This window comes from Gorilla gorilla, chromosome 1, assembly GCF_029281585.2.
Source record: "Gorilla gorilla gorilla isolate KB3781 chromosome 1, NHGRI_mGorGor1-v2.1_pri, whole genome shotgun sequence".
NCBI classification, from domain to species: domain Eukaryota; kingdom Metazoa; phylum Chordata; class Mammalia; order Primates; family Hominidae; genus Gorilla; species Gorilla gorilla.
Window position 1 is genome coordinate 71490830 of NC_073224.2, and position 17092 is coordinate 71507921.

Consider the following 17092-nt stretch of genomic DNA (forward strand, 5'->3'; position numbering starts at 1 on the left):
ATGAGAAACAATTTTGCATTGAGGAAAGCGTGTTATTTTAGGACTCTCATATTTTTACTTAGGGAATCGAAGAAAAAATTGAATATGTCACTGGCAGGGAGGAGGGGAGGAAATGGACAGTTGTAGATCACAGGATAGGAAGCTGCAGATACGTAGGATGAACAAGCCTAGAGATCATACAACATGAGGTCTATAGTTAATAAGACTGTATTATATTCAAAATTTTTGCTAAAAGAGTACATTTAAAGTGCTCTTGTCACATACACAAAAAGGGGTAACTGTGAGATAGCTGATATGTTAATTTACTTACCTACAGAAACCATTTCACTATGTATAACATATCAAAACACCATGCTATATACCTTAAATATACCGTTTTTTAAAAGTGAGAAAAAAAGAATATGTCACTGACAAACTTTTATGGCATTCAATAATTTAAAGCAAATATCAATAAATAGCATTCCACTATGTTTGAGAACTCCTACTCTGTTTATTTACATTAAAACTTGTTTAAAGTAGAAATGTGATAAATATTTTAAAATATTTCCCATACCTCATACTTGATTAGGAAGTTATAGAGGGTCTCAACATCTTGATAATTACTGTTTGGGGCCAAAATCCTAAAAAATAAAATAAAAACAAAGGGGGGGAATAAATGATTCAGAAAAAACCAATACCTTGAACTTTCTCCCAAAACATACCCATACCACAAGAGGTAACTTATTGTTTAATAAGCTTACAGGTTTATAATATTTTTAAAAATCAATTAAAAATTATAAAACCAGAAACTTAATTCAACGGAGGTCAACTTATTAAAATGTTTTTGCTTATTTAAATTCATGCTTACAACATCAATTAATCAACAACTATAAGCATTCTTACACGTGAAGTTATAGTTCACATTTTAAGATACAATAATACAGATTTCTCAAAAAGTAGAAATGTGAAGTGCATTTATATTTCGTATCTTTTAAGCTCCAGACAAAGCTTGAGTATTTCCCACAGAAATGTTCAACCAGTCCAAACAGACAACTGATGAAACTATTAGCCACTTAAAAGATATCCTAATAAAAGATTTTGACTAAATTCAAATAACATTGCTGGAACTATCAGCCTACAGCTCTATGAAAAATCAATAGATTACATAAATTGTGAAAATAACAGTGATTTACAAAAAAATAACAAATGACAAACACAGAAATAAAACAACTTTTTAAATTTATTTTTTTGAGACCAGGTCTCACTCTGTCACCCAGGCTGTAGTGCAGTGGTGTAATCATGGCTCAATGCAGCTTCAACCTCCTGGGCTCAAGCGATCCTTCCACCTCAGACTCCCAAGTAGCTGGGTCTACGGGCAAGCGCCACCAAGTCGGGCTAATATTTTAAAAAATTATTTTGGTAGAGAAGAGGTCTCCCCATGTTGCCCAGGCTGGTCGCAAACGTCTGGACTCAAGGGATCCTCCCACTTCAGGCTCCCAAAGTTCTGGGATTACGGGTGTGAGCCACAGCACCCGGCCATAAAAATAATGAAGGGAAGAACATATTTTTCCTTCTAGTAGTAAAGTATTAATTCTCATTTTCTTATACTAAATATTTTTTCCATACTTTCAGCATGAATATTGTTTTTCTTTTGGGAAAAAAAAAAAAAGGAAAGTAAACCAGCCTGTCATTTTGGTACAGTGTAGTGCCTCTGAGTACTGTCTGCCTCAGCTGTGTGAGTTTTGTCTAGCTGTGTGACCTTGGTGAGTTACTTAACTTTTATGTGATTTATCTTCTTATCTGTTAAGTTAGGATAACTGTCCCTACTTCGTAGGGCTACTGCAAGAATTAAATTAATTACTATAAGAAAAGTCATTACAACAGCATATGAAATACAGCAAGTACTATACAGTATATGTCAATTATAACAGTGACAGTAACAACTATCATCATCATCATCTAATAAAGATGCTCTTTGACTTATAATGGGGATATACCCAGATAAACCCATCGTAAATTGAAAACATCCTAAGTAGAAGTGCATTTTGACTTGTAATATTTTTAATTTATGATGAGTTTATCAGAAGATAACCCTAACCCCATGGTAAGTCAAGGATTGTACTAAATGCTTTGCACCATCATAGAATTGAAAAATCCTAAAACAAACCATTATAAGTTGGAAATCATCTGTAGTTTCAAGCTATAAAATAAGTAAATATTGATATTAACTAATGAAAAATCAAGCCACTTCGGTTAACTTTTAGATCCCTAATGGCTTTTAATTACAACACTGTCTCTGGGTCTTCACATCCTTGCCACTACTTGATTCTGTCAGACTTGATAATTAACTGTTCTCAATAATCTTAATTATATCCTTAGACTATTTGGCCTTTATTACACTTGTGGGAGAGCTTTTATAAATAGTTTTTTGGGACACAGTCAAATTTTTAAAGGTCCCTTGGAGAGGGCACACATACAGAACATCTTTAAGAATATATGACAACCTCCATAAGAATGCTATTTCACAGAAAAAGTTTTTCTCCCAACAAGTAATTTTAAAATACAAAAAAAAAAAAAAAAAAACCTCTGAACCCTCCAAAAAAGCCCTGAGGAATACTACATATGGAGAAGGACCCATACATAATTTGCTTGGATAATACATATGGAGAAGGATCCATACATAATTTGCTTAAAACATGAAGACAAAGCTATCTAGATAAGTTAAACCAATCCTTTAGAAAGGCAATGGGAAACAAACTAGTGTGTTCTAACTTGGTAACCAAGTGAAAACAAACTATCAGGCCAGGTGCAGTGGCTCACGCCTGTTATCCCAGCACTTTGGGAGGCCAAGGTGGGCAGATCACGAGGTCAGGAGATCGAGACCATCCTGGCTAACACGGTGAAACCCCGTCTCTACTAAAAATACAAAAAAATTAGCCAGGCGTAGTGGCGGGCGCCTGTAGTCCCAGCTACTCGGGAGGCTGAGGCAGGAGAATGGCGTGAACCCGGGAGGCGGAGCTTGCAGTGAGGCGAGATCGCGCCACTGCACTCAAGCCTGGGCAAAAGAGCGACACTCCGTCTCAAAAAAAAAAAAAAAAAAAAAAAAAAAGAGAAAAAGAAAGAAAACAAACTATCAGCCATGTGGAATATTTTATACCTATTCTTTTTTACGGCTTTAGAAATAATCTGAACTGTCCATAAAAGAGGGTGAGAAAATTAGATAAAACAAGATGTTCTATATTAAGAGGCTAGTAAGTTTAACATACTAGACTCCAGAGGATGAGACAAACTCTAGTGAATGTCCAACCCTCACAGAGTATTTGATGAGTAAATAAAAATGTAAAATATGTACTAAAGATGCCCAGATCAGAACAAGTGACCCTTTATTCTCTCATTCAACAACTATTTGAGACCTGGGCCCCTGGATACAATGGTGAACGATCCAGAGTAGCCCAAAGCCTCACAGTTCTAAAGAGGGCATGAAAGAAACAAATCCTGACCAGGCACAGGGAGATAATAAAGGAAGAAAAATATATCATTCTTGTCCATCTGGCCATCTCTTCCAACTTTTCAATGGCTACTTGTAAACAAATTAAGAAACACAGGAATTTTAAGTTTCTAAGAAAGAAGTAATTTGTTCTAAATGTAAATATTTAGTTATTTCACAAAATATCACAGAATTGTATTCTAATGAAGAAAGGTTTATTGGGATCTCATCTTCATTCACAGCTATATTACTTTTATAATCAGATAAAAACTATATATGTGACTTTTTAAAACAAGGATATATGTTATAGGATATATGATAAAATTTGTTATTTTGAAAGATGGTTGGAGGTAAACTGAGCCCAGAATGGACTGGACAACTTTATTAAAATGCAGTCAACTTGGGGTTGAATTTAGACTTCATTACATCCTATGAACTCTGAATATGAGAATGGAATGTGGCCTGGCACAAAAAAATTGCAAACTTTTACTCACTAGAAATACAGCTTGTTGAAAATACACAGAAAATAAAATAGAGAAAATGCCTTAGTAATTCCCCACACAAAATTCTTGAGAGGTCATTCTTCTCTAAAGTTTTCTCATTCTTTTTTTCTTGTACAGTATGAAGACAAAAGGCTTTTTGAATGAAAGTCCTAAAATCACCCTTCAATGGCAACTTTTAAAAGAATGATGGAATCAAGAAATTAGCCCTTGGGAAAAATATTTTTTAGACAATGGCCATTTTTAAAATTTATAAATATATTCATATTTGTCCTTTAAAAAGAAATTCACAACAATTACAGTAAGTATATGTTAAATGCATATTTGTTCAAATGCATATGAAGCTATGAAATATTTAAAAAAATAAGACATGGTCCATTATCCTCAAGTGGTTTATAATCTTCAAATTTCACTCTTAAATTCTGGAATGAGTTTTGGGGAACAGATGTTGAAGCAGGATGTAATCTGCAGCTCACAGCTGGATGTGCTCTGGTTTCCTTTATGACAGCATCAATAACAACACATAATGACTTACTGAACACTTAAGTCTGACCCTGCTTTACATACACTATCCCCCTGAATTTAATTATGTAGCCCAGCTTTAACACCCTAAATTTGGTTTTGCGACCTTGATCAAGTTGCCTACTTCTCTGTATCTCAGCTCCTTACCTGTGAAATGGGGATAAAGCAGCGTTAACCTCATAAAGTTACCGTTCGAATTAAGTAATGCATCTACAGTGTTTAGCACAACATAGGGCACACAGTACATGCTCAATAAATATTAGCTGTTATATAATAACCACTTTTCAGATGTAGAAACCAAAGTCCAACGTTTTAAGATACTTGCCTAAGATTACACAGTGAGTGGTGGTAGGTATCCAAATCTCTTTGGGTTTGATTCTGGAACTCATATTTTTCCCACCAATAAAAGGACAACCACTACCATCTTCTTGCCTTTAAATTATTTTACAAAATCAAATGAAATAAAGTCCATTTAAAACAGTTAAACTATTGCTTTTATATGTAAGCAAAAAAAGCTGTCTTTTATCAAATGCTTCCGGCAAATTATTTCATGTACGTTCAAACACTAATGTAGTTGTTTTATCTTTATCAGAGCCACAAAGCAAGTTGGTTAACAGAACTGACACTCACTAGCGGCCCTGACTCAGTCACATAGGCACTCTCAGTATTCTATTTATCCATGAACAATTAGCATTAATATTAATCTGAATTAAACAAATTTCATTTCTATATAGCTCAATAGTAAATACAAATCAATATATCTAAGAAAAAAAAAAAAAAAGACCATGCCACTCAAGGTTTAAAAAAAAATTTTCCCCCAAATGCCAGTCAAAGGAAGCAGTGGGAGTGGAGAAGGAACAAAGAAATCTGTAACTGGTTGTGATAAACCGCCACTCAAGTTTTTAGAGACAAAACAGAATAATTTGATTAAATTTTTAAATGATGAATTAAAATGGACTAAATTTTCAATTTGAATTTTAAAAATTCAAATAAAACTTATCTCCTATTTAGGAAAAATAAAGTTGCAGATTCAGGAACAAGGAAAGAAATCTAAAATATTCCAGTTTAATATTTAATTCTAAGGCCGGGCACGGTGGCTCACGCCTGTAATCCCAGCACTTTGGGAGGCCAAGGTGGGCAGATCACGAGGTCAGGAGATCGAGACCATCCTGGCTAACACGGTGAAACCCCGTGTCTACTAAAAATACAAAAAAATTAGCTGGGCGTGGTGGCGGGCGCCTGTAGTCCCAGCTACTCGGGAGGCTGAGGCAGGAGAATGGCGTGAACCCGGCAGGCGGAGCTTGCAGTGAGCCAAGATGGCGCCACTGCACTCCAGCCTGGGCGACTGAGCGAGACTCCATCTCAGAAAAATAAAATAAAATTTAATTCTAGAAATTCAAAAAACTTAAATATGTTCTTGGATATTTATAAATAATGACTTACAACCCACAGAACTGAATAAATTGTGGTCCCTTCTGGCAAGACAATGTTTTATATTAATATAATATTTAAAACAGTTGTAGAGTGTGAAAAAAAGTTTTAAAAGGAATTGCAAGAAGTGGAAATGTTTATAATATTATATTAAAAATTCACTTTTATATTCTCTATAGCTAATAAATGAGTCAAGGTTTAAATATTATGAACCACTTACATTGTTATTGGGGATAACAAAATCATTTATTGAGCATCCACTAAATACAAAGGACTGAATAAATGCTATCTCCTTTAATCTCAATAGCTTAATAAAGCAACTGTTTTAACTCCATATTAGGAAACAAACACAAAAAAGGCTAATTAACCTATCTAGGTAACAAAGCTGGTGAATGGATGGAAGCAGAATTCAACTTCAGACCACTCTGGAGGCTCAAAGCTCTGTGCTTCTCATTTTAATACAGTGACATGCCTGAACGATATTATCAAATTGGATTTTGCTGATGATGAATTTAAGTTATCTTACTGATAAACTCGGTGAAAATGTATCAAATCCACAATGAGGAAACACTAAGGAAAAAAAGTCTTGGATCTTAGAGCACTTTTGGGGGGGATTATTTATTACAAGTAAAACTAAAATTATACGTTTTCTATAGTTAATTTGGAAAATCAGCTATGCAAATGAGAGCTAGCCATCAGTCCTAGATTTTGAAAAAAATGCCATATATAGTTAAAATGGTGAAAGAACAATTAAACAATTTAAGCAAAATTAATTGTTAAAATTTTATGTTCCTATTTTCCCTTCAGAGATAAAAATTTGCAAGCTCACTATAATAAATACGTATAGGTTAACTATACTAATTACATATAACTATTAAACATAAAAACTTTTGATAAAAGTTTGGACAAAGTTCAGAATTAAAATTTGATCTATTTAGAATACTAGAAATCTTTTATTTTTTAAGTTGGTGGTGGGAATAGGAAGAGTTTATAGGTAATTTTAATGACTATGTTTCAGATTTAAAGCAATTCTAGAGTAGGAAAATATCATTTTGATTGTTAAAAGAATAGATTATATGTCTTACATGTTTGTTAGACATAAACATACACACAATTAGAATATACTAATAAATACTACAGCTTTCTGTTAATTTTGCAGAAGGATTAAAACACAATCTACACCATAAAATTTTCAACTAATCCTGTCTTTTATCTTGGGTCACCAACCTACTCCTCTCCTGTATTTTCTTCATTAGCATTGAAACATAATAATATAATGGTTGTGATCACAGTCTCTCTGGAGTCACCCAGCCAGAGTTCAAATCAGAGGTTTACCGCTTTCCAGCTAAGTGATATCAGATAACTTATTTTACCTCTCTATGTTTAGTTTCTCATTTGTAAAACAGGGACAACAATAGTACTTATGTCACAGGCATATTAAGATGATTAAATGAGTTAACATAGGTAACATACTTGGAAAAATTCTTGGCTCAATAAAATATTAGCTACTACTATTATTATTTTATTTCTTATCTTTGAAAACACCACAAATTATCACATAGCTTGTCAACTAGGAACCAAATGAACATTCAATTCAAGCTGTCTGGGGACTTGTTCTCTTCTCATAAGGCATCTCCAGCAATGAACTTTTATGTCATCCATATGAACAGTAATGGTCTTCTCTCCTTAGTCCTGATATTGACAATAAACATCAATAGGAGAAATCAAGAAAAATGAAAAGCAAAAGATGTCTACTATATACTTAACTACACTTTTCATCCCTATTGATTATTGTAAATAAGGTTAAAAAAAAAAAAGAGGCGCCAAATGTGAACAAAACCATGATTGTTATTAGTAGAGAACCCAGTCTGTAAAATATTTTCTGGACAGGAGGGAACACAGGGACTATGCCCTACCCACTGGCTACCAACTAAATGAGGAGAGACCGTTTCACATTACCAGAATCCAGGAGCACACCCAGAAGTAAAAGGTGATATTCTGATAATCAGCTGCAGCCATATTACTGAAATTTGCTTAGTTGTGATAGTGGCTGTTGTTATGGACTGAAGTGTGTTCCTCCAATATCAATATGTTGAAGCCCTTACCTCCAGTACCCCAGGATATGGATATATTTGGAGATAAGGGCTTTACAGAGGTAATTTTGAGTAAATGAAGCCATTGGCATGGGCCCTAATACAATCTTCTGCCAGGGTAAAAGATGTAAAATTCTAGTCCCAGTTTCATCTTTATGTGACTTTGGGTCAATCTATGGGAGCTGAAATCAATGCCACAATTTATTGTTAGAAAAGTCATGAGAAGTGGACTGGAAATATCTGAAAATCTCTGACTGATGAAAAGACAGCTTGTGTTATCAAAAATCCATCTCATTAATTAGGTTTAGTGTTCAGTTGAAACCACCTTCAAAAAATTTTAAAACTCTGTCTACAAAACAGCATATTCTTATCTTAGCTAGTGAGTCCATGTAGATAAGGTGTTTTCAAGCCTCTTCTGTGATATACTAGGCAAGCAATGGATGGATCCTCATTCATGACTAAAGAGACATTTTTGGCAAAGTGATCTGAGATGAGCTGGTAAAGTTAGGCTGGGGGACCATGGGATCCTAACTTCATTATTCAGGAAATTCTGAAAAACACCAACCACAGTGCACCCCAAGAGTTCATCACAACACTCTGAGTTTCTTCAAATCCAGCACTTTTTTTTTTGTTACTGGGTATTGGCTGTTGTTATGGGGTGAATTGTGTTCTCCAAAAATGTGTATGTTGAAGCCCTAACCTCCAGTACTGCAGAATGTGGATATATTAGGAGATCAGGGTTTTAAAGAGGTACTTTAGAGTAAATGAAGCCATTGGCATGAGCCCTAATACAATCTCAATAGTGTCCTAATAAGAAAAGAAAATTTGGGGCTGGCACCATGGCTCATGCCTCTAATGCCAGCACTTCAGAAGGCTGAGGCGGGTGAATCGCTTGAGCCCAGGAGTTCCAGACCAGCCTGGGCAACATGGTGAAACCCCGTCTCTACAAAAAATACAAAAATCACCCAGGATGACGGCACACGCCTGTATTCCCAGCTACTCAGGAGGCTGAGGTAGGAGAATCACCTGAGCTTGGGGAGGTGGAGGCTGCAGTGAGCCGAGATCATGCCACTGCACTCCAGCTTGGGCACAGAGAGTGAGACCCTCTCTCAAAAAAAAAAAAAAGAAAGAAGAAATTTGGACGAAGTGACACCAAGGATACACGTGCACAGAACAATCACGTGAAGAGTCAGCCAAGCACAAGCTAAGGAGGGAGGCCTCAGAGGAAACCAACCCTACCAGCACCTTGATCCTGGACTTCAGTTTCTACAACTATAAGAAAATAAAACATCTGTTGTTTAAGCCACTCAGTCTGTGGTATTTTGTTATGGTGGCTCTAGCTAACTAACATTCAGCTGCCATCCACAGATACTGGTGGCCCAGCTTTGGGGAGCCATGTACCTCATGATTAGAAGCAAGATGGAACATTCCCCAGAATATGGGAATGATGTGGAATTCACTGAGTAGTTAGTTGTTAAATACTTTCTTTGCTTTGCTTTCTAGCATTATGCTTCCTTGGATGATAATCTTAGTACTTGGGATGCTGGTACTGCTGGAGGCCAGTTCTATGATCAGGGTTAACAATGTACTAAAGGGAGCCAGAAACAAGTATGACAAACGGGTTCATTTTTCTACTTAGTGAGGCTCCTGTGAGGTTCAAACAGGTCCTCAATGAATCCTGTGCCCTCTATGAAACCAGATACTGCCAGCTAAATCTACACAATACCTAATGATTCTCCAAATACTTTATGAATGTTCTTCTCCAATTGATTAATCTTACCTCACTATCAGGTATCTACTATTTTTCCACTGTAATATGACAAATAGGATCACTCTCGTTAACAAGGAAGGAGCAACTGAAGATAAGAGCTGAGAGTAAAAGAAACAAAAGATCGTATCCTCCCACCATTTATTCATACTGCCATTAAGATCTCAATATACCCAATCAGGGCTGAGACACAAGCCTATTACTGCCTCATTACAAGCATACCTCACTAGATGCAGAGACTTTTGACAATAGATCAACAACATTAAAGAAATGTTCTATTTAGAAGAACCTCGAGGAAAAAAACTTTGAAGCATAAGAAAAATCCTTTTATTATACACATTTAATTGATCAACTTTGAAAGTGCACAGTTTTGTATATTAGACTTTTAATAAAAACAGGACAAACCAAATCACAACATACTACCCCAAAATCCATTAGGATGACTACTATTTAAAAAAAAAAAAAAAAAGCAGAAAATCACAGGCATTGGTGAGGATGTGGAGAAATTGGAACCCTTGTGCACTCTTGTTGGGAATTAAAATGTACAGCCAGCTGTGATGAAAAACAGTATGGTAGTTCCTGACAATATTAAAAATAGGATTACCATACGGTCCAGTGTACTTCTGGCTATACACCTAAAAAATTAAAAGCAAAGACTCAAATAGGTATTTGTTCATCCATGTTCATAGCAGCATTATTCACAATAGCCAAGGGGTGGAAGCAAACTAAGGGTCCACTGATGCATGAATGGGGAAAAATGTGGTATACACATATAATGGAATATATTATGCTTTAAAAAGGAAGGAAATTCTGACACATGCCACAACATAGATGAATATTTAAAACATTACACTAAGTGAAATAAGCCAGTCACAAAAGGACAAATAGTGTATGATTTTACTCATATTAGGTACCTAAAGTAGTCAAATTCAGGTGGTTGCCAAGGGCTGAAGGGGAATGGAAAACTGGGGAGTTAATATAATGGGTACAGAGTTTCAGTTTTATGAGATGAAAAGAATTCTGTGGATAGATAGTGGTGATGGCAGCACAAGAGCAGGAATGTTCTCAATGCCACTAAACCATATACTTAAAAATGGTTAAGAAGATAAACTGTAAGTTATATGCATTTTACCACAATTAAAAATTTTAAATATTAACATTATTTTAAGGAAGGAAAACCGCGATCAAAAAAATAAGGAGGTTTTTGAGGAACCAAAGACTTTGTAGAATTACTGTGGGGAAAGAGTCAAGAAAAATTTCATGTGTCATTATTACAGAATCACTTTTGCTCTGGTATTTATATTATTATGAATGGTTTTATCTTTTCATGTATAATCTAAGAAACATTTATACTACTGACTTGACTCTTTGTTTTTCCAAGGAAGTTTAATACACATATTCATAAACACAACCCTTTCACTTGACCTTGTGATCTCCTCTAGCTACAATTACGTTCTTTTGCTATTTTTACTTCCTTACCTCCAAGTCACTCCTTGGCCTACTATCTAACATTTGCCCCAACATTCTCATGAAACTGCCACCGCCAAATTCACCAATGACTTCTGTGCTTTTCAATCTAATGGACACTTTTAAACCATATCTTATTTGGCCTCTCAGTAGTAGCATGATGCTGTTAAAGATTCATTTTCTTTGGGAACTTATTCCTTCCTTGACATTTGTGATGCTAGTCTCATGAACATTTCTTTCTGCTCCTCCTCTTCAATCCTCATTTACAGTTCTGTAGTATTAAACTGGACTAATTTATCTACACTGCACAGCCATTGACCAGTAAAATAAAAGCATGAGTACTCTAGCACCATTTAAAGATAAATGTCTTGGGTTCTCTCATCCTGTACCTACCCTTATCCTTTGTTCTCCAATCCTTTCCAGTGTCTTCTAGACTCCTTCCTGGTTTTTACCTCAAATTTCTGGCATCACAGTTGCCCCTTGGGCTTAAGGATGATTTCCCTTATCTATTTGGTACCACCTAAGCCATCATGTGCACTCATCCTCTAAAATAAATAACCATTGTTTTCCTTTCCCATCCTAAGCTTAAAAATAACAAGTATGCTTTGTGAGTTCCAAGGCATTTCTACAGTACTCACCCATGCCTCTTGCTATATAACAGATTAGATTAATACCCACCCTAAGAGATGGTTTGCAAACGTACTGCTGATAGAACCTTAGTGACCATCCAGTTCTAATCAAGGTCATCAGGGTATCTCTTTAGGGAAATATGAATGTAATGTAAGTACTATAAATAATCTTGAAATCTGTCCAATTATGTTTCAGTATTTTTAGATAACTTTATTATGCTGACATAATTGACAAGAAGTAAGTGGTCTAAATAGATAAAGGGATTCAAGAACAAGAATTTCCCTATACAGGGAAAAGTCTGCCCTATTTGGCAAATAAAGCTTTAGAGTAGAAAAGAGAGTACTTTAGCTTAAGGTCAATGTCCCCAGGAGTCAGCAAGAAAACTTTGATAGTAATCTAGTTTGCAGTGTAAATTTCCCTCTAGGAGTCACTCAATTTATAAATATTTTGATTCAGTTGACAGTTACTGATCTCAACATAAAAGTAAGTGGGCATTCTGATGTATCAGCCTCATTTTGTTCAAATCTGATTATTGTGAATCTAAGTTCTCAGTAAACTGGTAAAATAAAATTCCTAAACTTGCAAATCTGGGGACTAAACTCTGTACCTATGACTATGCAATTATGGTATGAAGATTCAAATGACCACGTAGTTTCTTCCTCTCTATTTATTCCTGCACCTACTGATTATTGATTGTATGTTAACTCCTATGGGAGATGGCAATATATCAAAAAGCAAAATAGTTCTTTGCATTAAAGAGCTTCCAGGCTAGTCTGTCTTTAAAACAGTTAACATAAACAAGAGAAAGGCAGCATATGAAATTGATTAATATTGGCTGACTTTGAGGAGGAGAACAGGGAGTTGAGGTAAAAAGGGTGAAAAGAAAAACTTTCACCTTTTATTTTAAAGTAACATACAGGTATTATGTACATTTTAAGTGATCAAAAAATTTTAATTGGGAAGAGATTTAGTGAATCAGAAAATAAGTCTGAGGAAATTATTCAGAAGGCAACATCAAAGAATAAAAGAGATGGAAAAAATAAAATAACAGTCAAGAGATATGGCTGATAGAATGAGGAGAGCCAGGAATAGGAATTCCGTATAAGAGAACTAAGGAGAATGGTAGAGAGGCACTATTTGGAGAGGTGAGAAGTGAGAATTTCCAGAACTGAAGATATGTCTTCAGACTGAAAAAAGCATACCACATCTCAAGAGAGATAAGCAAAACAAAATCCATACCCAGATATATTGTGATAGAATTGTAAACATAAAACATACAGAGAAAAATATTGAAAGCATTCAGGAGAAAAAAAAGGCATTAGCTACCAAAAAAAGCAACATGCTGACAGCAGACTTCCCATTTCCAAGAGGACAGAAGATAATAAAATTATATTTTCAAACTACTTAGGGAAAATAATAGTCAATCTAGAATCCATAGCCAGCAAAATTATCAATCAAGAATGAAAGCAAAATAAAAACACGTCAGTATATTTACCATTAAAAGATCTTCACTGAAAGAACTACTAAACTTTTGCTTCATTAAATAGGAAGCTGAATCCCAGAAAATGAGTAAAATGAAGGAAGCAATGGAAATTTTTAAAAAACTAATAAAGCATGATAAATAAGCATGATAAAGCTAAACACAACAAAAACTGTTTTATACAGTAACAAATAATTTGGGGTGGTGGTTTAAAACAACATGGAACATTATATAATGTTAGAAAATAAGGAGAGGAAAAGATGAGAGGATGGAGATCAGAACTCAAAGTGTTCTAAGATCCTTGCTATATTCAGGATCTGAATGATACTGACACTTCAGACTTTATAAATCAAGTACACATTTATTACGTTAAGAATAACAATAATGAAATAGAAATAAAAGGTACAACCTCCGAACTAGTAGAGGGATAAAAAGGAGAATTAGAAAAACTAACAACAGTATGTCTTGCCCAATCCAATAAAAGGCAAAAAGAACAAAGAAAAAGTATGATAAAGAGGAAAGACAGGCTGATCCAAGTGTAGTGGCGTTTACAACTAATTGACCACAACCAGTTACAATAGATTTCTTTGTTCTTTCTCCACTCCCACTACTTCACTTGACTGGACTTAAAAAAAAATAAAATAATAAAATAAAAACAAGAGGAAAGATTTTTTAAATGATAGAAATTAGTCCAAATACAGCATACCAATAATCGCAATAAAAAATATATAAATTGGACAGGAGCCTAGATGGCCGAATAGGAACAGCTCCGGTCTACAGCTCCCAGTGTGAGCGACACAAAAGGCGGTGATTTCTGCATTTCCATCTGAGGTACCAGGTTCATCTCACTAGGGAGTGCCAGACAGTGGGCCCAGGTCAGTGGGTGCGCGCACCATGTGCGAGCTGAAGCAGGATGAGGCATTGCCTCACTTGGGAAGCGCAAGGGGTCAGGGAGTTCCCTTTCCTAGTCAAAGAAACGGGTGACAGACGCACCTGGAAAATCGGGTCACTCCCACCCGAATACTGCGCTTTTCCGACCGGCTTAAAAAACGGCACACCACGAGATTATATCCCGCACCTGGCTCGGAGGGTCCTACGCCCACGGAGTCTCACTGATTGCTAGCACAGCAGTCTGAGATCAAACTGCAAGGCGGCAGCGAGGCTGGGGGAGGGGTGCCCGCCATTGCCCAGGCTTGCTTAGGTAAACAAAGCAGCCAGGAAGCTCGAACTGGGTGGAGCCCACCACAGCTCAAGGAGGCCTGACTGCCTCTGTAGGCTCCACCTCTGGGGGCAGGGCACAGACAAACAAAAAGAGAGCAGTAACCTCTGCAGACTTAAATGTCCCTGTCTGACAGCTTTGAAGAGAGCAGTGGTTCTCCCAGCACGCAGCTGGAGATCTGAGAACGGGCAGACTGCCTCCTCAAGTGGGTCCCTGACCCCTGACCCCCCAGCAGCCTAACTGGGAGGCACCCCCCAGCAGGGGCACACTGACACCTCACACGGCAGGGTATTCCAACAGACCTGAAGCTGAGGGTCCTGTCTGTTAGAAGGAAAACTAACAAGCAAAAAGGACATCCACACCAAGAACCCATCTGTACATCACCATCATCAAAGACCAAAAGTAAATAAAACCACAAAGATGGGGAAAAAACAGAACAGAAAAACTGGAAACTCTAAAAAGCAGAGCACCTCTCCTCTTCCAAAGGAACGCACTTCCTCACCAGCAACGGAACAAAGCTGGATGGAGAATGACTTTGACGAGCTGAGAGAAGAAGGCTTCAGACGATCAAATTACTCTGAGCTACGGGAAGACATTCAAACCAAAGGCAAAGAAGTTGAAAACTTTGAAAAAAATTTAAAAGACTGTATAACTAGAGTAACCAATACAGAGAAGTGCTTAAAGGAGCTGATGGAGCTGAAAACCAAGGCTCGAGAACTACGTGAAGAATGCCGAAGCCTCAGGAGCCGATGCAATCAACTGGAAGAAAGGGTATCAGCAATGGAAGATGAAATGAATGAAATGAAGCGAGAAGGGAAGTTGAGAGAAAAAAGAATAAAAAGAAATGAGCAAATCCTCCAAGAAATATGGGACTATGTGAAAAGACCAAATCTACCTCTGATTGGTGTACCTGAAAGTGATGGGGAGAATGGAACCAAGTTGGAAAACACCCTGCAGGATATTATCCAGGAGAACTTCCCCAATCTAGCAAGGCAGGGCAACATTCAGATTCAGGAAATACAGAGAACACCACAAAGATACTCCTCAAGAAGAGCAACTCCAAGACACATAATTGTCAGATTCACCAAAGTTGAAATGAAGGAAAAAATGTTAAGGGCAGCCAGAGAGAAAGGTCGGGTTACCCACAAAGGGAAGCCCATCAGACTAACAGCGATTTCTTAGCAGAAACCCTACAAGCCAGAAGACAGTGGGGGCCAATATTCAACATTCTTAAAGAAAAGAATTTTCAACCCAGAATTTCATATCCAGCCAAACTAAGCTTCATAAGTGAAGGAGAAATAAAATCCTTTACAGACAAACAAATGCTGAGAGATTTTGTCACCACCAGGCCTGCCCTAAAAGAGGTCCTGAAGGAAGCGCTAAACATGGAAAGGAACAACCGGTACCAGCTGCTGCAAAATCATGCCAAAATGTAAAGACCATCAAGACTAGGAAGAAACTGCATCAACTAACGAGCAAAATAACCAGCTAACATCATAATGACAGGACCAAATTCACACATAACAATATTAACTTTAAATGTAAATGGGCTAAATGCTCCAATTAAAAGACACAGACTGGCAAATTGGATAAAGAGTCAAGACCCATCAGTGTGCTGTATTCAGGAAACCCATCTCACATGCAGAGACACACACAGGCTCAAAATAAAAGGATGCAGGAAGATCTACCAAGCAAATGGAAAACAAAAAAAGGCAGGGGTTGCAATCCTAGTCTCTGATAAAACAGACTTTAAACCAACAAAGATCAAAAGAGACAAAGAAGGCCATTACATAATGGTAAAGGGATCAATTCAACAAGAAGAGCTAACTATCCTAAATATATATGCACCCAATACAGGAGCACCCAGATGCATAAAGCAAGTCCTGAGTGACCTACAAAGAGACTGAGACTCCCACACATTAATAATGGGAGACTTTAACACCCCACTGTCAACATTAAACAGATCAACAAGACAGAAAGTCAACAAGGATACCCAGGAATTGAACTCAGCTCTGCACCAAGTGGACCTAATAGACATCTACAGAACTCTCCAACCCAAATATTCAACAGAATATACATTTTTTTTCAGCACCACACCACACCTATTCCAAAACTGACCACATACTTGGAAGTAAAGCTCTCCTCAACAAATGTAAACGAACAGAAATTATAACAAACTATCTCTCAGACCACAGTGCAATCAAACTAGAACTCAGGATTAAGAAACTCACTCAAAACCCCTCAACTACATGGAAACTGAACAACCTGCTCCTGAATGACTACTGGGTACATAACGAAATGAAGGCAGAAATAAAGATGTTCTTTGAAACCAATGAGAACAAAGACAAAACATACCAGAATCTCTGGGACACATTCAACACAGTGTGTAGAGGGAAATTTATAGCATTAAATGCCCACAAGAGAAAGCAGGAAAGATCCAAAATTGACACCCTAACATCACAATTAAAAGAACTAGAAAAGCAAGAGCAAACACATTCAAAAGCTAGCAGAAGGCA

The 17092-nt window shown here is 36.6% G+C and overlaps 1 protein-coding gene across 21 annotated transcripts in view; it reads right to left on the bottom strand.

Annotated features, from left to right (window-relative positions):
* Positions 1 to 17092, bottom strand: part of SWT1 (SWT1 RNA endoribonuclease homolog) — a 135524-nt gene that overhangs the window by 19586 nt on the left and 98846 nt on the right. For all 21 annotated transcript variants that reach the window (XM_063710066.1, XM_063710059.1, XM_031013055.3 and 18 more), the window contains one exon: positions 554 to 620. In XM_063710066.1, the coding sequence (XP_063566136.1) occupies positions 554 to 620 (67 nt within the window). The remainder of the gene's footprint in view (positions 1 to 553; positions 621 to 17092) is intronic.